Source organism: Podarcis raffonei, chromosome 1, assembly GCF_027172205.1.
Source record: "Podarcis raffonei isolate rPodRaf1 chromosome 1, rPodRaf1.pri, whole genome shotgun sequence".
NCBI classification, from domain to species: domain Eukaryota; kingdom Metazoa; phylum Chordata; class Lepidosauria; order Squamata; family Lacertidae; genus Podarcis; species Podarcis raffonei.
The window spans coordinates 133,566,431-133,587,192 of record NC_070602.1 but is presented as its reverse complement, the minus strand read 5'-3'; the positions used below and the strand labels follow the sequence as shown (position 1 = coordinate 133,587,192).

At 48.4% G+C, this 20,762-nt stretch overlaps 1 protein-coding gene across 1 annotated transcript; it reads right to left on the bottom strand.

Annotated features, from left to right (window-relative positions):
• Window positions 1-16,326: 16,326 nt before the first annotated feature.
• On the bottom strand, window positions 16,327-20,470 carry CYSRT1 (cysteine rich tail 1). The gene is made up of 2 exons (XM_053362932.1): window positions 20,123-20,470; window positions 16,327-16,850 (listed from the first exon to the last, which is right to left on the bottom strand). Exon 2 carries the CDS (start codon window positions 16,745-16,747, stop codon window positions 16,349-16,351), a length of 399 nt encoding a protein of 132 aa, XP_053218907.1. The 5' UTR covers window positions 16,748-16,850; window positions 20,123-20,470; the 3' UTR covers window positions 16,327-16,348.
• Between the last annotated feature and the right edge of the window lie 292 nt (window positions 20,471-20,762).

Genomic DNA, 20,762 nt, shown 5'->3' with positions numbered 1-20,762 from the left:
TCTTAATCTTGTTGAATATTTGCCCTTAATACACACACAAAGAAAGATTTCCAGAGATATGTATTTTTCGCTCTATAAGATGCACCAGACCACAAGACGCACCTAGTTTTTGGAGGAGGAAAACAAGAAAAAAAATATTCTGAATCTCAGAAGCCAGAACAGCAAGAGGGATCACTGCACAGTGAAAGCAGCAATCTCTCTTGCTGTTCTGGCTTCTGGGATAGCTGCGCAGCCTGCATTCGCTCCATAAGACGTACACACATTTCCCCTTACTTTTTAGGAGGGAAAAAGTGAGTCTTAGAGAGCAAAAAATACGGTACATTCCGTTAATGAACCAGAGTGAAAATATATTCTGCTGAAAATCTCTAAATGAGTTGTTACGTATTATGAGTCACCAAAGTGTTGTTTGCTAAAAACTTGAAAAAGAAAAGAATAAGAGCAAGAAAACAACAGGAGCCTAACAGCATTATTCAACTCCAATCTTTTTGCTAAATCAGAAAATTTACGCTATAATAGGAAAGGGGAATAGAAAGTCTCATGTATACAATGGGCTCATTCTTTGTGGAATGTACATGTGTATTTCTCAAAGGTCTCATCAAAGATCATGATGGGATCCAATCAGCAGCCGGGTTCCTAGCCATTCCAAGCCAGAATGGAGAGGCACTGTTGAATAGTGGGTAGACATAGCAGACGACACAGTGATTTCTCCAAAGCAGGTCTTTATTTGTAAGCTGGAACAGAACTGAACAACAAACAGCTCAGCCGGCCTGCTTTTATAGGCAGCCAGCTGTCAACATTGTAGCAGCAACAACCCAGGGTTTCCCGCCTAAAGTAACTGACCCCTTTTGGCCAGGGTGAGAACTTCAATACATAACAGGCACAATTTTTGCAACCAGGTATTTTACGGCAAGCCAACTGGGATCCAAAAAACCTGGTACAGAGCCTCCCACACACGCATGAGCACTTTCCTACCTTGCCTCCTTTAGGCACTTCTGCAAAGTTACTCCGGAGTCTTAGAAGACCCCCTGAAATAGCCTCCAATGCAGATACAAGACTGGGGGGACTTCAATCCCAATGAATTCATGGTAGTGGTTAGATCAGGGGTCAGCAAACCTTTTCAGCAGGGGGCTGGTCCACTGTCCCTCAGACCTTGTGGGGGGCTGGATTATATGGGGGGGGCATGAACGAATTCCTATGCTCCACAAATCACCCAGAGATGCATTTTAAATAAAAGGACACATTTTACTCATGTAACAACATACTGATTCCCGGGCCGTGGGTCGGATTTAGAAGGCGATTGGGCCGGATCCAGCCCCTGGGCCTTAGTTAGCCTATCCATGGGTTAGATGATGAGCATTAAGATTACATGACATTTGGCTGCCCTTTGGTAGGGAAGAGCACATTTGCTTCAGGGAGTTTAAGAAATCATTTCTCTTCCCTGTAGAGGGGTCAGAAAACAAGGGTGAAGGGGTTTTGCTGGCTAGCTGTACCCCCTCCCACCCACTTTTCTGGTGTCTGGGTAAAGGGGATTGTGTACCAATGTGTACCAATATCCCTGCCTCCTCCATATGAAGCTGATGTGGTGGATTTCCTCTCGTGTGGATGAAGTGTTCGCGTGGGCATAGGACTGTTTCAGCCCGACACTGAACATGCATCTAGCTGGTGTATTGGGAGCAGAGCTAGTTGCTACAACTCAAACCTCCCCCTCCAAGCTTGCTTTCAATATGTGAGGGGAGTTGTATGGACCCTACTATTGGGGGGGCAGGCCCAGGGGGTTGCAAAAACCATGCTTCTCCACTCTGGCTCGGAGCGGCTAGGAGCTCCCCAGCACACTCCCCGGGAAGCTCTGCTACTGCTCTAGGAGGCCTGGCAAGGCATGCCAGCTCCTCTGGGCACCTCCGCAGAGGAATCTGGTGGTTGGCAAGGGCCATCGCAGCAGCCCTCTGTAGCCCCCTCCCTACTCAGCGAGCAGCAGTATTTGAAGTGTGTGTGGAGGGCCCAGCGGGCTCGGAAGGAAGACAGAGCAAGATGAGTTGCAGGAGGGGGAAAAGGAAGGGAAGGAAGAAGGAGGCAGAAGGGAAAGCAGCAAGCCATTTTTGAGTTTCTGTTCCATGGTCTCTCTTGGCTTTGGGAGGACCAGTACAGCTTCTTGCCAAGAGTCAGCCTATGCCCATCTCTGCCTACTAGAGCCACTCATTCTGCTATTATCCAGAGACAACAGGAAACAAGGGAAAGGTGGGAAGGCGATGGAAGGGCAGGCAACAGTAACCAGAGTGGCTGGGTGAGAAATCTCAAGGGTTTTCCATTTAGGACAAGATCATGTTGGATACGAAAGAAAAGGCACTGAGCTGTTGGTTCACCTTTGAAGGTGGGTCCACTGGCACATAGGGGAAGAAGCAGGCGCAGTCTTTACAGTGGGCATTAGAACATGATGTCTCCAAAATAGTGCAGTATGTCAAGCACTGACTTTTTCAAGCATTTCCTTGTTGCTTTACTATGAGCCCCTTCTCTTTCATACAGAAATGTGCCTGTTTTCATTTAATAAATGTTAGACACTGAAGGATACATCAGGAGTCTATCTAGGGATTTGATGGTGAACCAAAGGATTTGATTGTAAACAACAGAAATGGCTAGCAGGTGGTAAAATTGGAGGTTTCTTCCAACAGCAGGCAAGAAATAATTTATTATGCTTCTTAGGTTCCTGCTACTTTTCTGTACTTCTGATGGCTTGCTAAACTGATGGATATCAGCAAACAAAGTTCAGGAGAAAATGATGCCACGTGTAATGGCATAGTGAACTAATCATTAGTGTGCATCAGCCTGTCTTATCCCAGACAGTAACCCTACCTTTTGGCTGCTAGTAATTGATGAGCCATTAGATGTACCTTGCAGCTGTCAGCACTGCCTCCAGTGAAGTCTTGGGTAATTGCCTACATTGGTCTTATTAAAGAATTCTCCTCTAGAAATCTATTTGTTTGCTTCCCAATTACACAAAAACACTTGTCAGCATTCTGCCAGCTTTGGGCAAATCTATAGAGGATAGCTTTGTTCAAATGTTCTGTTGCTGCTTGATCAAAAAAATGTTTTCACAGAAAAGTACAGCAGCCTCACAAAATGTCACAATTATTTAGCTATATTTATTTAAGTCACTTTATTTAGCATTACTAGCTGTTTTGTTATGTAACTGAAACCTGGTGGGATTAATTTTCCACCCACCTGTGAGCAGCAGAAGTTTCTATTGGAGGGGAAAGTTTTCTTTGAGATGGCTTCAAAACACTCACTTGAAAGTAATGCCATTTATAATGCTATCGAATATAGATAAGATCTATTTGTGCATTCTCTGTCACTGAAGAAGATTTAAAAAGCAATATATCCAAGGCTTCTCAACATACTACAAAACCATTTTTCAAGTGAAAAAATGCTGAATAACAATCAACCAACAAATGTGGCAGATGAAACAGCATGCTGTCTTGCAACTACCAAAAGTAAATTACAGCTCCTAAGGAGCTGCCTAAAATAATTGCTACTTTCATGTCATAAAGTGTTGTTTCTCTTGCTGTAATTATGTTCTTGTTAAACACAGCGATTTATTCGTTCTGCTTATAGATGGCATCTAATTAACCAAGAACCATTTTATATCACACACCTTCGGTGAGTAAGGGTTTTCCCCTGCTTACGAAGACAAGCTCAGGCACATTCAGCGGGCGGGACTAAGAGTGGGTCCAAGAGTCAAGTAGCGGTTTCTACACATTCTGTAGAGGGAAATGAGAGACAAATGGGAAAAAGGAGCCTATCCAAGAAAAGAAAAAAACTCTGAACCTAAACCTCTGTTGCCTGGTGGCTATACACATTTGTGAGAAAGGCTTCGGGTCTGTGATAGCTACTGAAACATCAGTGGGGACTATGGAAAGTTGAGTTGAAATAACCTTATTAGTGGATTCAAGACAATGGCAGCTCTTGAATTCTTTGTACTCAGGTTGACTGTGTTGGGAAAGTCCCAGGTGGAAAGAACCTAACATATTTCAGGCCCCACTGTTGAACGGAGAACCAGAGAAGCCTAGCTGGAGGCAAGCGTTTATAGTCTGACAGGGGTTCTTTTGAGCTACTCCCTTCAAGCTTCCCGGTTTTACCTGCCCTTTTATTAGCCAGATGTGCTGGAATGCACCAAGTTTAAGGCAGAGGCTGCTAACCAAGTGCTTGCAGCAGTTGCCTGCAGTCCTGGTGGAAGAGGCACATGCTACGGATTTACACACCAGTTACATGGATTAATTTTCACACTCCTTTCCTCATCTCCCCAGTACTCTCCGACCTCTTCCTTCCTGCTATTGCGGCCAGGGAGGAACAATGCATTCCTGAGGAGTCGATGGCATTGGCAGAGATAGGCAAAGAGAAGAACCGCAATTCAGGGCTAAATTACGCATTGTGTTAGCCGTGCCTTTATGTGCAGAGTTGCTGTTGTTCTGCATAAATGTCCAGTATGTGGGGACTAATTGGAATCTAGCATGTGGGTTAATGAGGACTTTAGGACCATGTCTGCAGTTTCTCATTCTTCTATAGCATCTCACGTCCATCTTTGGATAGAGGCCTCTTCAAGTTCTCTCCGGCAATTTTTGTTGTTTACCTCCTGCATCCATTAAGATTGCATGGTCTCCGTACTAACACTGCTAAGTCGTCTCTGGCCCCATGTCCTGCCTATGTCCATTTTAGCTTTGCGGCCTTTTCCAATAAATCCATAACTGTGGGTCTTTGTCGTATCCAGTTATTAGGTTTTCTATCTTGTAGTGAGATTTCTTAACACTGCGTGTTCCATTGCATGCTGTGTTGCTCTTAAACTGTTCGTGTTTCATGAGCAACAGTTTGCATAATAATAAAAAAGGTTCCATTGCAGCACAGCAGATCATAGATCTCCTCATTTATTCATTTATTTGTTATCTGTAGTCCTGACAGCTCACCCTATCTACCATATTTTTCGCCCTATAGGGCACACCGGCCCATAGGATGCACCTCGTTTTTTGGGGGGGAAATGAATAAAAAAAATATATTTCCCCCCCAGCCCCCAGAACAGGCTGCTATCCGCAAGCCTTGCGAGCCCGGCGGCAACTCCCCCCGGGCGCGCAAGGCTTGCAGACACCTGCGCGAAGCACAAGGCGCCCTCCGGAGGGCACCCTGTGCTTCGCGCAGATGTCCACAAGCCTTGCGAGCCCACGGAAACTCCAACTGGGCTCGCAAGGCTTGCGGATAGCTTCCTGAAGCCTGGAGAGCGAGAGGGGTCGGTGTGCACCGACGCCTCTCGCTCTCCAGGCTTCAGCGAAAGCCTGCATTCGCCCCATAGGATGCACATACATTTCCCCTTCATTTTTGGAGGGGAAAAGGTGCATCCTATAGGGCGAAAAATACGGTATTTATAAAAATCCCTGCATACTGCTATTTCATGTAAAATATGAAGGTAGTGTACAGTGATGTATGCAAATAATACGTACAGATATATTAGTAATAGAAAACTAATGCAGAAGTCTAGGAGGCCCTAGTTCACCAGGGCAAAGTGTGAGACGATAGCAAAATAAAAATTCATCCAATTCATTCACAAGGAGATGCTGCAGTTTGAGATCCCGCCACAAACTCCCCGAGTGTGGGTGGGCTGATTTGCTTTTATCGGGAACGTCTGCCCCATTCACATCACAAGATGGAAGAAGGAATATCTCCATCCGTACTCCGCAATGGCACCGGGAATCCCATTCCTACGACTATGTCTTCATATCCCACCCTGCACTGCAGACTGTGGGCCCAATTCCAAGCCAGTAGGATTGAGAATTTCATGCAGTGCCCTGTTTGCATATTTCGATTCAGCCAAGAGATGCACTTGTAGAAAGACTAATTCTTCACGCAGCTCTTCTTCGCTCAATCAGGTCAAGTCTAAGAATCTCCACGGTGCTCTATAGTAGATCTGCCTTGCCTGAATCCTGCTTGCTCCTCAGCGAGGACAGCCTCGGCATCAATCCAGTTGGTTAGTTTGTTATGGGGATGCTTTGCGTTTAGTTTGCTAATAATAGGTAAGAGACAGATAGGTCTACAGCTAGCCAGATCCAATGCAGGGCCCTTTTTGAATATTGGGAAGATTACCGCAGTGGCCCAGATGCTGGGGAGTAGACCAGATGAATCAATATGAGAGAATATTGCTGCAAGCAGGGGGCAAATGATCCGGGGCCAAATGATCAATGCCCAGGGTTTTATTGTTTTTTAGCTGTGTAATGAGGTTTTTTTACCTCAGTTATAGATACTGGGGGCCAAGTTGGTAAATTTTCTGGAGATACTGTTGGGTGATTAGGCTGAGCATCCTGATCATAGCTGTCAACTTTCCCTTTTCTTTTGAGGAGTCTTATTTGGAATAAGGGAATTTCCCTTAAAAAAAGATACCGTATTTTTCCCTCTATTACACGCAGATTTTTTCTCCTAAAAAGTAAGGGGAAATGTCTGTGCGTGTTATTGAGCGAATGTGTGGTCCCTGGAGCTGACAAGCGCGAGTGAAGGCAAAAATCAGGCAAATATCAAATCATCCGGAGAAGGGAGGAAAGAGAAAGCTGCTGCTTTCCTGCATTCTGCCTCAGGGTCTTACTGCCCACCCGCTTCTGTTTCCTTACTGTGTTTGCTCAAACGGAACAAAGAGCAGAGAAAACCCCTCCCCTCCAGGCAAGCAGAGTGGAAAGCAGAGCGTCCTTCCTTCTAATTCCTCTCCGTGCGTCTGGGACTCGAAGGCAACATGCAGGTTGGGGGGGGGGGGGAGAGAGAGAGAGCTGGCTGGCTTGTGGGGGGGGACTTTTGCCTTCCTTTCCTCCCTGCGATAAAACCCCTCTCCTGCATTCTTAGCCAGCTGCTTCTCTGCACACCCCTCTCCTTGTCGCTTCTATGTTTTTCCTTCCCTCCCTACTTAAAACGTGGTTCCAATCACGGATCCACATGGATCCTCAGGATCTTTGCATTGAGTCACCCCAAATTCACCATCAGATCACATAGCAATGATCTGATGCAAAAACAGGGCTGCAATGGTGCAAAAACATGGTTACAAAGCACGGATCCACATGGATCCTCAGGATCTTTGCATTGGGTCACCCCAAATTCACCATCAGATCACATAGCATGTCCATGGCTACAGCCTGCACCAAAAAAATCACGCACCCACTGTTGCCTGGGGCTGCAATGGTACAAAAACATGGTTACAAAGCATGGATCCACATGGATCCTCAGGATCTTTGCATTGGGTCACCCCAAATTCACCATCAGATCACATAGCATGTCCATGGCTACAGCCTGCACCAAAAAAATCACGCACCCACTGTTGCCTGGGGCTGCAATGGTGCAAAAACGTGGTTACAAAGCATGGATCCACATGGATCCTCAGGATCTTTGCACTGGGCTACCCCAAACTCACCGTCAAATCACATGTCTGTGGCCGCAGCATGAAGCACAAAAATGATACACCCACTGTTTCATTCAGAATTTTTTTTTCTTGTTTTCCTCCTCTAAAAACTATGTGCGTGTTATGGTCAGGTGCGTGTTATCGAGCGAAAAATACGGTAAATGTTGACAGCTATGATCCTGATCTTGGTAAAGTGAGTGATAGTACTGCATCCATTCTTGGGGTTCGATAGTGAAAATTGATTGTTGATTCAGGACCCTAAACTGTGCTTTTATACTAAATTTCCTTTTTCTGTGTATATTGAAATGTTTTATTGTTGCTATGGCCATCGGCTGATGCGAATAAAGTTTGTTTCTAGCTAGCTAGCTAGCTAGCTAGCTATCTCCACGGTGCTCTCCTGCCATCTTGTGGACCATCTCAGGATTTACAGTTTGCTTCTTCATCCGGAGCATAGTTTTCTTGCACAACATTAAGTAGCTCATTTGCTCTTAGCCCCACCGCCTCCTCTGTGTGTTCCATATTATTTCAACAGAGGATTTGGGAAAAAAATAAAACAAATGTCTCAGCTAGTGCAGGATTCATGTTTGTGCCCAATTTAAGCCTCACATGAGAAAAAGTCTCAGAGATGACTGATCAGGCATACCCCGTGACATTTTGGGAGGGCAAATCGAGGTCTCCCCTCCCACCACCCCACCGACCCCACTTGCCCCCTTCCTCACCCACCCGACCCCTCACCACGACCTGCTCAGTTGTCTCCTCCCACCTTTGTCCGCTGGCCGCCTCCTCCTCTGCAGCCTCAGGAGATGCTGTGCTGACTGATGTGTCCTGGGGAGGGGAGGCTGCGTGGCGGGACATGGAAGGAGAGGAAGAGTGGTGACATTCGGTTTTTCTGGTCCTGCGCTGGGCGGGAATGATTTCGGTTTGGTTTGCCAGCTCCCAGCTCTTGATGGGACGCAATAGTCTCCTGTACCCGCCATCAGGCGTCCCGGTGTGATCCGGGACTCTTCTGTCTCTATGGAGGCACTGGTCACAAATGTAGCTAAACTGGCATTTTTAAATCTATGCCAGGTTAGGCGATTGGTACTGTATATGTCCCTTTCCAGTGTAGCCACGGTGATCCATGCAGCAGTCACCTGCACACTAGACTACTTTAACTTGCTCTATACCTGAGCAGGGGAGGGCAGGGTATAAATGCGATAGATAGATGATAGATAGATAGATATAGACAGACAGACAGACAGACAGACAGAAATGCAGGGCTACCCTTGAGACTGCTCCAGAAACTCCAAATGGTCTAAAATGCAGATGCATGAGTTCTTACTGGGACTTTGTGGAGAGCCCACATTCAGTTGGTTGTTCATCAGCTGGATTGGCTACAGGTGGAGTATCGAATCAGGTTCAAGGTTTTGGTGCTAACCTTTAAAGCCCTAAACAGTCTGTGACCTTTCTTATCTGTGGGAATTATCTTCCAATACACTTCCCCAAAGAGCATGACGTTCATCTAACAGCAACCTACTGGTGGGCCCTGGCCCAAAACATATCCAGCTGTCCTCAACCAGAGCCAGAGCCTTTTTGGTGGAATGCTTTGTCTAATGAGACCAGGGCTCAGTCCAATCTATATCAGTTTTCTCAATCGCGAAGCCGTCGGGAATCTCGTACTCCCAGCAGGGTCGCCCAAGGTGATAAGGTCAAAGGGAATGAAATATACTTGGAGTCCTGTAGTGATTTCATGCTCTTTATTGCAGCTTGTAAAACAGTGATTGAATTGCCCCCCAAACCTCAGGCTTTTGTATACATTATTTACACAATGAGTCCCGTCTGATTGGCTGATTCTGCTTCCCTCCTGGAGCCTGATTGGTCTTTTCCTGCAGGCCAATCAGTTGTTGCATTCTACAATCCTACTTGCCTATTGTTCAAGGATCCAAGCTTAGTACATAACACCTCTCCCCTCTAAGTTCCCATTGCGACCAGAAGGTTAGCATTCGTAGTCGTTGAGGTATGCTGGTCTCCTACGTATGCGTTGTGGTCTCGGGTGTCTCTCGGTAGGGGTTCCTGGTTCTGGCTGTTGTTCTGGGGCTGCCGGCTATGATGGGGCCGTTGGGTTGGGCGACACTGGTCCACTCACCCAGAAGGCTTTAGGTCTGCTCCTGACTGTTGAAATGATTCCTCAGTTTCCAGTCAGTAAAAATTGATTGTACATATGCAATCAATCAATCAATCAATAAAATAATAATACAGCAGCAGCAGCAATATAATTTATTATTTATACCCCACCCACCTGGCCGCGTTTCCCCAGTCACTCAGGGTAGCTTCCAGCAAAAGTTAAAAACATGAGAATACTCTAAGGGAATGCTCATGAATGTAGAAAGTGCTTTTCTTTAGAGCACCTCTTAACATTGCAAACTGCTGCAAGAGTCCAAAACACAAACATACATGCCAGTATTTGTAAATATTACTTATTCAATAGACTTTTGGCTTTGGCCACTGTTGCAGGGGCTGAGCCCCACTGATGCTTGTGACATTGGGGCTCCCTGCCTCTGTGTGTGGGTATGCAAATGCGGATGGGGGTGCCAAACTGAGTATGGGTAGCGTTCAATACTCCCATTGTTCCAGTTGCATTTTACTACAGGAAACCCACCTTTTGCAACTGGATGGAGATTTCTGGAGCCACCTCTCTGCCTAGCATCTCTCCTTCTGCCTGGCTGCAGTCCTCTCCTAAAATGGCGCCATTGGCGCTCTCTGCCCTCTTCCGCCATGGAGGCACTTCTGCCGGCTATTTCCCTCTTCAAAAATGGCGCCCGTAGCCTATTTCCACAGAGGGTCCTCCCTCATCTCTCCTTCTCATATGAGGGCCATTTCCTGGCCTTGGGTCCCTGTGATCTCTGCATGGTGTCTGGAATGTTAGGGGGGAGGGGGTCTTACCTTGGGGGGGCGGTTCCTGTTGTGCCCCCCCCCAGTCTGCTCTCACCCGGGGCTCCTGGAAGCTGTCAGCATGCAACAGCAGTCATAGAATCATAGAATCATAGAGTTGGAAGAGACCACAAGGGCCATCGAGTCCAACCCCCTGCCAAGCAGGAAACACCATCAGAGCACTCCTGACATATGGTTGTCAAGCCTCTGCTTAAAGACCTCCAAAGAAGGAGACTCCACCACACTCCTTGGCAGCAAATTCCACTGTCAAACAGCTCTTACGGTCAGGAAGTTCTTCCTAATGTTTAGGTGGAATCTTCTTTCTTGTAGTTTGGATCCATTGCTCCGTGTCCGCTTCTCTGGAGCAGCAGAAAACAACCTTTCTCCCTCCTCTATGTGACATCCTTTTATATATTTGAACATGGCCATCATATCACCCATTAACCTCCTCTTCTCCAGGCTAAACATGCCCAGCTCCCTTAGCCGTTCCTCAGAAGGCATCGTTTCCAGGCCTTTGACCATTTTGGTTGCCCTCCTCTGGACACGTTCCAGTTTGTCAGTGTCCTTCTTGAACTGTGGTGCCCAGAACTGGACACAGTACTCCAGGTGAGGTCTGACCAGAGCAGAATACAGTGGCACTATTACTTCCCTTGATCTAGATGCTATACTCCTATTGATGCAGCCCAGAATTGCATTGGCTTTTTTAGCTGCCACGTCACACTGTTGGCTCATGTCAAGTTTGTGGTCAACCAAGACTCCTAGATCCTTTTCACATGTACTGCTCTCAAGCCAGGTGTCACCCATCTTGTATTTGTGCCTCTCATTTTTTTTGCCCAAGTGCAATACTTTACATTTCTCCCTGTTAAAATTCATCTTGTTTGTTTTGGCCCAGTTCTCTAATCTGTCAAGGTTGTTTTGAAGTGTGATCCTGTCCTCTGGGATGTTAGCCACCCCTCCCAGTTTGGTGTCATCTGCAAATTTGATCAGGATGCCCTTGAGTCCATCATCCAAGTCGTTGATAAAGATGTTGAATAAGACCGGGCCCAAGACAGAACCCTGTGGCACCCCACTAGTCACTCTTCTCCAGGATGAAGAGGAACCATTGATGAGCACCCTTGGGGTTCGGTCAGTCAGCCAGTTGCAAATCCACTGAGTGGTAGCATAGTCAAGACCGCATTCTCACCCTGGGAAACAGCTCGGACTGGCTAGTGACCCTGGATCACTTACTCTTACTATTATTATTACTATTACTAGTATTGTTATTAATGTTGATGTGCCCTACATCCTCAGCTCCCAAGGCAGAGGACATTAAAATAAAAAAATAAAAACCACAAAGCAACTCAGAATCACAGAAAAAGGTCAGTCCTACTTCTTGGTTTTTTTAGGCTTTCCTTTGGCCCTGCACACATGTCCTTTGCCTCTCGCATGTGGGCCTCAGGGTATTGGCCAGAACAAAGAAATTCTGGCCCTCAGAATGAAGAAAAATGGAAACCAATCCCACTGGTATGACTTAACAACGTTTCAGACTCCAAGTGCTAGAAAACAAGAGAGCACCCGGGGAGTAAATGTGCCCTGAAGTGAGGGTGGGAGGGAGAGCATCTCTTTGGGACCGTAGAGTTAGGGCCCCCACGATAGCTTAGTGTCCAAATTCCTTGCACGTCAGTCACAGTTCTGACTTTATTCATTGGCAGAAAACACCGAAAGGCAGGGGCAGCCAGGCTGATTCCAAAAATCCCTCAAGGCTGCACATTTTGCATGGTCCCTTTCCTTCTGGGACGGCTAGGGGCTTCCTTCTCCTTCTCCTTCTTTTCTAAAAGAAAGCTTGAGTCAGGGCTGTGGTTCCTGGCAAGGCTCATCCACACTTCCTGAGAGAACCCTTTTCTTCTCCAGTGTGTCAGTTTTATAAGAGAACAATGTATTTGCTTTGTAGGATTTGCTGGCACCTCTCATTAGGACAGAAAGAACTTGGCAGAAGACCAAGGGATTCCTTCCGTTCTCTCATTGGCTTCCTGAGAGCAAAGGTGGACGAGCAAAACTTTAGAAGGTGGATAAAGATTGCTCCTCTATCCGTCTCCAGGTGGGTCTGCCCACATGCAGATACACCCACATGCGAGTACCTGGCGTGATGACATCATCGCACCAACCCCATCTTTCCCCACAACTTAAGCTTTCAACCTGCCCATTTTGTGGTCTCTCCTTCCTGGGAAGTTTTGAAGCAGAGGCTGGACGGCCATCTGTCCTGGATGCTTTTGCTGAGATTCTTGCATTGCAGGGTCAGACTAGATGACCCACGGGACCCTATTCTGGGATTCTATTTTACGTTTTTCCTTTTCACCTTTTCCTTTTACTCAATGGCTCTGTTGTAAAATGTAGCAATCCTACCAAACTTGTGTGTTTCACACCCGCCATTTCAACCCTGATCCTACTCTTTGCGTGTCTCCTAGGGTGGCACCACTGGGCCCAGCATGGTGGCAGCGCCATTTCTGCCGGTGGCTTCTGCCTCTGCCCGCCCTCAGGACGTCACACCAGAGGGCACGTTTGGCATCACACTGTGCCCTCACCCACCATGGCGGCGTTACGTCCCCAGCAGCGTCTGCTCTGTTCAGAAAAGGCACAATCCTGACTGGCCACAAATGCCGGGCACAGTGCAAGGAAACGTGTGGACGGAGAGGCAAGGCTGAGCTAGGGCGAACAGCAGATCAGCAGTAATAATAATAATAATAATAATAATAATAATAATAATAATAATAATTTATTATTTGTACCCCGCCCATCTGGCTGGGTTTCCCCAGCCAGTCTGGGCAGCTTCCAACAAAGATGAAAAATACATTAAAATGTCACACATTAAAAGCTTCCCTAAACAGGGCTGCCTTCAGATGTCTTCTAAATGTTAGGTAGTTGTTGTTCTCTTTGACATCTGGTGGGAGGGCGTTCCACAGGGAGGGTGCCACTACCGAGAAGGCCCTCTGCCTGGTTCCCTGTAGCTTTGCTTCTCGCAAGAGGGAACCGCCAGAAGGCCCTCAGCGCTGGACCTCAGCGTCCGGGCAGAATGATGGGGGTGGAGCAAATGGACCCTGGAGGAATTGCCAGGGGACATTTGCCAAGTCAGGGCAGCTTCGCAGGGGCGCCTGAAATGACCAAGTGGCCAAGTCAGCTCCTTCTTGCCTATCCTCTTTCGCAGCTGCTGCAGAGGGAATACTCTCCATGGCAGGAACCCAGTGGATCCAGGAGGACCCAGGATCCTCGGTGCCCGGTCTTGGGCTGCATGTCTTGCGGTTAGGCTGGTGCTGCCAGCATGTCTGAATGAGAGTGGGTGCTTCCATCTTGTTTCGTATGTGAGCTACTTGGGGAGCCTTTTGGGGGTCACCAAATGCTGTAAACAAAGAAACAGAACCTTTTTCTGATTGCTTTGTTCATATCAAACTGCTGTGAGAAGTATTCCAAGCAGATCTGGCTGGAGATTCCATGTGCTGGAGCGCTTCCGGGTTAGCGCCATTGGCAACGGCGGAGTTCCTCTGACCGAGAGGAACCCGCTCCACGAAAATCGGGTATTGCCACCGCGGCGAAGGCGGAGACGCTTCAAAAATCCCAGGCAGAGGAAGCCTGGGAATGTGGGATTCGCCTGACACCAGGAGTGCCTCTCCTACTCGCAGGGAAACCCTTTTTCAGGGATCCGAAGCGACGTGGGGTAAGCGGCGCGGTGTTTTGAATCGACCGATACTTTTATGGAGTGAAGCCGCACAGCCATTGCCGGAGAGCGCTGACTTTTTCCTGTGGACAATTGGACTCTAAACAAGTACCCATGAGTAGAACGGAAAATTGGATTAAGAAACATTTTAATTTGGCACTGAAGCGGGAAGGTTCTAAACAGGAAGTCCGCCTTCCGCTTTTGTAAATAGACTGAAGCAAAAATTGTGCAAGCTAAAGTCTGGAAAGTCGTATATAAAAGTCTAAATTTCCTTCAGTTTTAACCACCAAAACCCCACTTCGAAGCAGGAGAAAAGAGGGGGAATTTTGATTGTTCAAGCCTGCAGGAGAGAGAGTAAAGAAAGATAAATTTCCACCGTCTCAAACCTGGGAACGGGGTGTCAGAGACAGAAATTTTTGGGGGAGTTCATTGACTGTGAATGGAACGTTTTTTGACAGATAGTTAAAGAAGAGAAACAAATTGATTCCAATGTTGCCTTTTGCATTTAAAAGAAACAAAGAATTTGAAAAATGAAAGTAATTCTCTTTTGTTGGACCTGCTTTCAAAAGATGGATACAAATAGAAATTGTCTCCTCTAGAGGGAGCTTGTTAAATTGTTGCTGGAGTCGATCTGGGGATTTCACAGCTGTGGAGATTAGGATCGTGGGACCAGACTCTGACCTTGAATAAAAATGTGTTTAGAAGAAGTTTTGGTGATTGCTTTTTGCAAGACAAGCGCTTTGTTGGACCAGATGCATGAGAAGATGGATTTGATGACTGTTGCAGTTAAAAACTTTGGACAAACAGCGAATACTTATATAGAAACCATTCAGGAACCAACCCAGGAACCTGTTTTGACAGGGCAAGTGCAAATGCAGAAGACAATGGAGGAGGTTGCATTGGCCTCCAATGCACCCAGACAGTGGACGGTAGGACTGCCTTGGGTACCCAACCCCATCACAATGGCTTTCAGTTTGTGAAACTTCGAAGCATCTCTGGGTCTGCACCAAGTTGGTGCCCTCAGGACCACCACTTCCCAGAGAACTAGGAAACCGGTGTGGGGTGGGGTGAGTAAGCAGGGCCAAGACTGGCCACCCCCCCCCCCCGGTCCAGGGAGAACCATCCTTGCAGTACAGGGAAGTTGGGGGAAATCACACAGGAAGCCCTCCAGCAGGGCTATTTTGTGGGGAGGGGTGTGGGCAGCCCTGCCTTCCCCCCCCAGGCAACCTGACCAGCTTCCAACCAGGTGGAAAGAGAGGGCCCTTTGTGAACTTCACAAGCACCACCCCCAACTCCATCCCATGGAAGGCAATTCTTGCTTGACCCTGCTCAAGCCAGTAGCTAAAGCCGGCAGCCCCCAGGAATTCAAGTGCCCCTTCCAAGCCACTTCCACAGAAATAGACATGCTTTTTCAATAATAAAAGAAAAGACATGAAGGACCCCCCCAGAACCCGCCTCCTGAAGGGTGCTTTCAGTGTGCAAGAGTTAAAAAGAAGAATAGTGGATATATTTTCCTTTGTCTTCTGTTTCTTTATTATGAACCGTTAAGAGCACAGCATCCAGGCAATGGTCAGGATCCTCTGGGGTTCTTTTCCTTGGCAACAGAATATATTTCCCAGCCTTGTGACACCAGGCAGTTGGTGTGCGGCCCCCTGCCCTCCACAAAGCAGCCAGTTCCCGCAGACGGCCACCCTACTTTCAAGTGACACTAGGAAGCCTTTGCAGCGGCAGAGGAGGAGGAAGAGAGAGACCGTGCCCCAAATATGGGGAGCTGAGGCTGAGTGGCGCTGCCAATGGAGGCTCAAGGGCACAGCTGTTTTGGCCCACAAGGCGATCTTTGGAGTGTGAGTCCTAGGAATGTTCTGTCACCTCATGCCCAGAAAGGCAACCACAGCAGCTCCCTTCACTTCGGATAAGGGCAGAACAGAGCAGAAAGCTCATGGGAATGTGGAAAAAACAAGTCTGTGCTGGAGAGGAAGAGAGGAGGCGGAAGGGGAGGCAGAGCTCCCCTTGAAGCAGCTGATTTGGCCCATAACGAAAGGGAACCCTGGCGACCAGTTGCCCCAGACTAGTCTTTCCACAGGTTTGGGGTATGGCAACCTCTGCCTCCAAAGGACTGAGGTGACGGGTGCTCTTACAAAGCACAAGAGAGGCCAATCCTGGCGCCAAGGCCCTCATTTCTGGCACCCAAGTAGCCAACAACTCCCTGCCTCCCATCCACCTGATCCACCTCCAGTTCAGAGATGCAGCAGAAAAAGGGGTCGAGGGACAGCTCCTGCCCCACTCTGTGCCCTTAGGTGCGCCTGCAGAGCCGCCCCCAGTGAACGCCAGCAGAGTTAGGAGATGACGCAGGCGCATTTCCTGCAGCAGCAGGGGCAGCATTTTCTGAAACAGGAGCAGCAGCAGCAGCCCTCCTGCTGGCTCTTCCAGTGGAAGGGTTGTGGAGAGCCCTGTTGGGGCATCTTGAGGCTGGCATAGGGGTTGTAAGGCTGGGCCCACGATTCCTGCGTCGAGATCCTCTGCGTGCCCCAGGGGGCATTGGGTGGCACCCCCTGCAGAGTGGCCTCCCTCTCCTTCTCCTGCACCGAGGAAGTACAGCAGCTGCTGGGGTCAGAGAGAACTGTGTCTGGGGTGCAGTCCTCACCCAGGTAATACTTCAGGAAGCTGCCTGGGAGCCGGGCACGAGGGAGGCTCACGCTGGCGTAGGGGTTTTCAACAGTCAGCCCGCGATCCATGGGAATCCAGCAGGAAGCTCCTGGGAGCCGCAGGGCAAGAGGTTTGCAGCTGGATGATCAATGGGAGAGACGCCTTTCAGGCTAACAGCAGATCACCCCAGCTCTATAGAAGAAAGAGCGTGGGGAGAAATGGTTGAAAAATCGTCAGTTGTATTATTCATTTATATGTAAGAAATTATATATCACTGTTACAGACATGATAAAGACACAGGGATAGGTGCTTTCGAGGGACGCGGGTGGCGCTGTGGGTAAAAGCCTCAGCGCCTAGGGCTTGCCGATCAAAAGGTCGGCGGTTTGAATCCCCGCTGCGGGGTGCGCTCCCGCTGCTCGGTCCCAGCGCCTGCCAACCTAGCAGTTCGAAAGCACCCCCGGGTGCAAGTAGATAAATAGGGACCGCTTACTGGCGGGAAGGTAAACGGCGTTTCCGTGTGCTGCGCTGGCTCGCCAGATGCAGCTTTGTCATGCTGGCCACATGACCCAGAAGTGTCTCTGGACAGCGCTGGCCCCCAGCCTCTTAAGTGAGATGGGCGCACAACCCCAGAGTCTGTCAAGACTGGCCCGTACGGGCAGGGGTACCTTTACCTTTACCTTTATAGGTGCTTTCACACATTCCCCCAAACCCCCACACATAACAGCAGCTAATGCAATAGGAGCTCTTCTGTCAATGAATGGCCTGACAACGTAACTTTCAGACCCTCAATGTCTCCTGCTTTTCCGGGGACAATTCCAGAACTATAAAAGCCACCCCCATTTTTTATTTGACACTGGAATGTCCTGCTTGTCCTTTTTCTCCGTGTCTCACAAAAGTGGTGCAAAAAAGAGTCCTGCATCCATGGAAAATACAGTCCCTGCACTCAAGGAAGGAAACAGGGAAGTTGGCATACGAAGGCCTTCAAAGTCACCAATCCACTTCCAGTCCTTTCATTGAAATGCTTTCTTGCAGGTTTTGAAGCAGAGCTTGGATGGCCATCTGTCCTGAATGCTTGGTGTGGGGATTCCTGCCTTGCAGAGGGTTGGACTAGATGACCCCTCAGGTCCCTTCCAGCTCAACAATTCTATGATTCTAGGACTGAAGGCAGCGGGGAAAACAGGTCCTCTCTCTGACCAGGAAGGGCAGTATTTCCTCCTAAACTCAGCCAACTCTGTAGAGCTTTTCTTAGGAGTTGGGCAGGTGGCCAAAACCAATATTTTGCCATCTCTCTCCCTGCTTTCAACCAGTTGTCTGGCTGCCGCTCCCCCTTGGAAGAAGAGTGACAATGAATGTGGCAGAGAGTCCAAGAGAAGGGGGAGGAAGGCTGGGTGGGAGCAGCCGCCTGTTTTTCCCTGGCTTGCTCATGCGCACCAACACAGCCAGGCCAAAGTTCAACTGGGAGTGCTTTCCTCCCTGCATGCAAGCAATGCCCTTGCCAGGGGACAGGAGCATAGCTGTCAACTTTCAGATTTGAAAATAAGGGATCAGCAGCCTCACCTGTCCCGGGGACAGTCAATGGGATATCAAACAATCCTGGATGGCAGTGGGAAGCAGCAGGAAACGGCATAAGGGCATAAGGGAATTTCCCGCAAAAAAGGGAAGGTTGACAGCTATGGACAGGAGGCTTCCTGCTCCAAGTTGCGAGGCAAGGGGATTATTAAGATTGTGTAGATTGTCTAAAGTGCTTGCTATGCAGTTTAGGGACAGTGAGTCCAAGGGAGGGTGGGAATGGGGAAAGTGTTAACCCTAACCACACACTCCAGAGGTGAAGGCTTAAAGGTAAAGATAAAGGGACCCCTGACCATTAGGTCCAGTTGTGACCGACTCTGGGGTTGCGACGCTCATCTCGCTTTATTGGCTGAGGGAGCCGGTGTACAGCTTCCTGGTCATGTGGCCAGCAGGACTAAGCCGCTTCTGGCGAACCAGAGCAGCACACAGAAACGCCGTTTACCTTCCTGCCAGAGCAGTACCTATTTATCTACTTGCACTTGATGTGCTTTCGAACTGCTAGGTGTGCAGGAGCAGGGACCGAGCAACGGGAGCTCACCCCGTCACGGGGATTCAAACCGCCAACCTTCTGATCAGCAAGTCTAAGGCTCTGTGGTTTAACCCACAGCGCCACTTACAGTATCAGATTTCCTCTGTGCCAGGCATCATAGAAGTGTAGCCTGCAATGCAGGAATCTTGTTCAGCATGGAACTTGAACCCACAACCCTGAGATTCAGAGGCTTCCCATACCTATTAAGGGGTGGGGTAGCTATACAAGGCACAGGAGCAGGGCCAGGGGGGGAAATGTGGCAACCCAGTTTGGACAACTGCCTGAAGTGCTAATCTAAACAGTCAAATGTCAATGTGGCTGCTGACAAGACAGCTGAGTCCCTGGCATGTATCAGTCAAGGGATAAGCTGCTTGTGGGGTCAGGGCATTTGTGGGGTGTGATCCTTGGTGAAGCCCCAGAAATGTGGGGGCCCCTACAGAATTAGGGAGAATTAAAATCCCCCAATGCTGAAAGGCTGGGAGATAAGAGACTGAAAACTGCACCAGTTGAACTTTGGGGCTGGGGGGGGAGAGAGGAAATCAGGATATATAAAAAATCAGCGTTAATCATTCCTATCATTTTTAACTTGCCTTCTCTGCCTATTTCTTATTTGTAAGATGCAAATCTTACATACCGGAGGGTGGACTCTATTCTGAGCAGGAGCGCATAATCAGTTGGGAGGAAACTTTGGCTTCAGTAACAGCCTGCCTGCAGTATTGACCAAACTGGGGTTCAGGTGTTGATGTTTTTAGAGTTGTAGAGTTGGAAAGGACCACGAGGGTCACCTTGTCCAACCCTCTGCAGTGCAGGGATCTTTTGCCCATGACCATGAGGTTGTGTCTCATGTTCTACCAACTGAGCTAGAAGTTGCCGTTGTCATTTCAAAGCTGCTGCATGTAAACCATGAAATCGGTTTGTTGCAGTTTATTATTATTATAATACTATAATAACAATAATTTATTCTTTATATCCCACCCATCTGTCTGGGTTTCTCCAGCCACTCTGCTCCATCGCACCTGTGTTTTTTAAGATTGTTGTCATTTTTAAAACATATTGAAAAAAGCCTCTGAGCAGTCTTTTTCTGGAAAAATGTCCATCAGATAAACAAGCCATACAATAAAATAAGAAACACTCCCGAAAATAAAATCACATGGAAATGCTGACAGCCTTTACACACACGGAACAAGATGAAGATTTCAGGAGAGGGTTTTCCCTGCTAAGTTTCCTTCCAGGAACGGCCTCAGATCCAGGGAGTCCCTGCAGGGTGCTGAGCCAGTGCCGTTTCCCCCCGGCAGACCTCCCTTGTATCCCTGCACCCAGAAGGGCAGCCCAGGTGGGTTCTAGGGGCAGGTGTCCAGACACTCACCTGGCGCTGGGCTTGTTTCTCCTTGCTGGCACTTGCCGCCCTCTGGGAGACCCCAAAGTGGCTGCCTGGCTGATTTTCAGCCAGCCACACCCTTGGGACGCCTGGCCAGCTGCTCCGGCCCCTCCTTCCCCCATGAGGTCACTGTTGGCTCACAGGCCCCTCCCAGAGCACACCTTGAGCACACAGACGACAGAAGCAACCTGAGTCCCCCTTGCGGAAAGGAATGTGGCCGCCCGACTCAAACCGGTTCATGTTTTCTTTTGACAATCCCAAAGCTGGAAAGTCAGTAGCGCAGGAACTGCCTCAGTGGAAGAGTTTCCATTCTTTCCGCATCTCATCTGCAGAAAAGGACCTGGTGAGATGTTGCTAGAAAAACCAGGAAAAAGAATGATAGCATGGTTGGGATGGGTCATGAGGGTCATCTAGTTCTACCTGCTACAAGGCAGGCGTCTTTTGCCCAAGGCGGGGTGCAGAGACTATAGGCATCAGGCATGTTTCTTTGCCCCAGGGACTCGGACAGGAAGAAAAGCCAGCACAGCCCTTTTAATCCACATCTGAGATGATATTTCTTTCTTTTTTTTTTAAAGGTGGTGATCTGTCATGGAACAGAAGTCCCCCAAACAGGGGAGTCACCTGTGCC

What these genes read in the sequence shown, in the direction of transcription:
- CYSRT1 (XM_053362932.1), bottom strand. Translation starts at nt 16,747, where the DNA reads ATGGATCGCGGGCTGACTGTTGAAAACCCCTACGCCAGCGTGAGCCTC.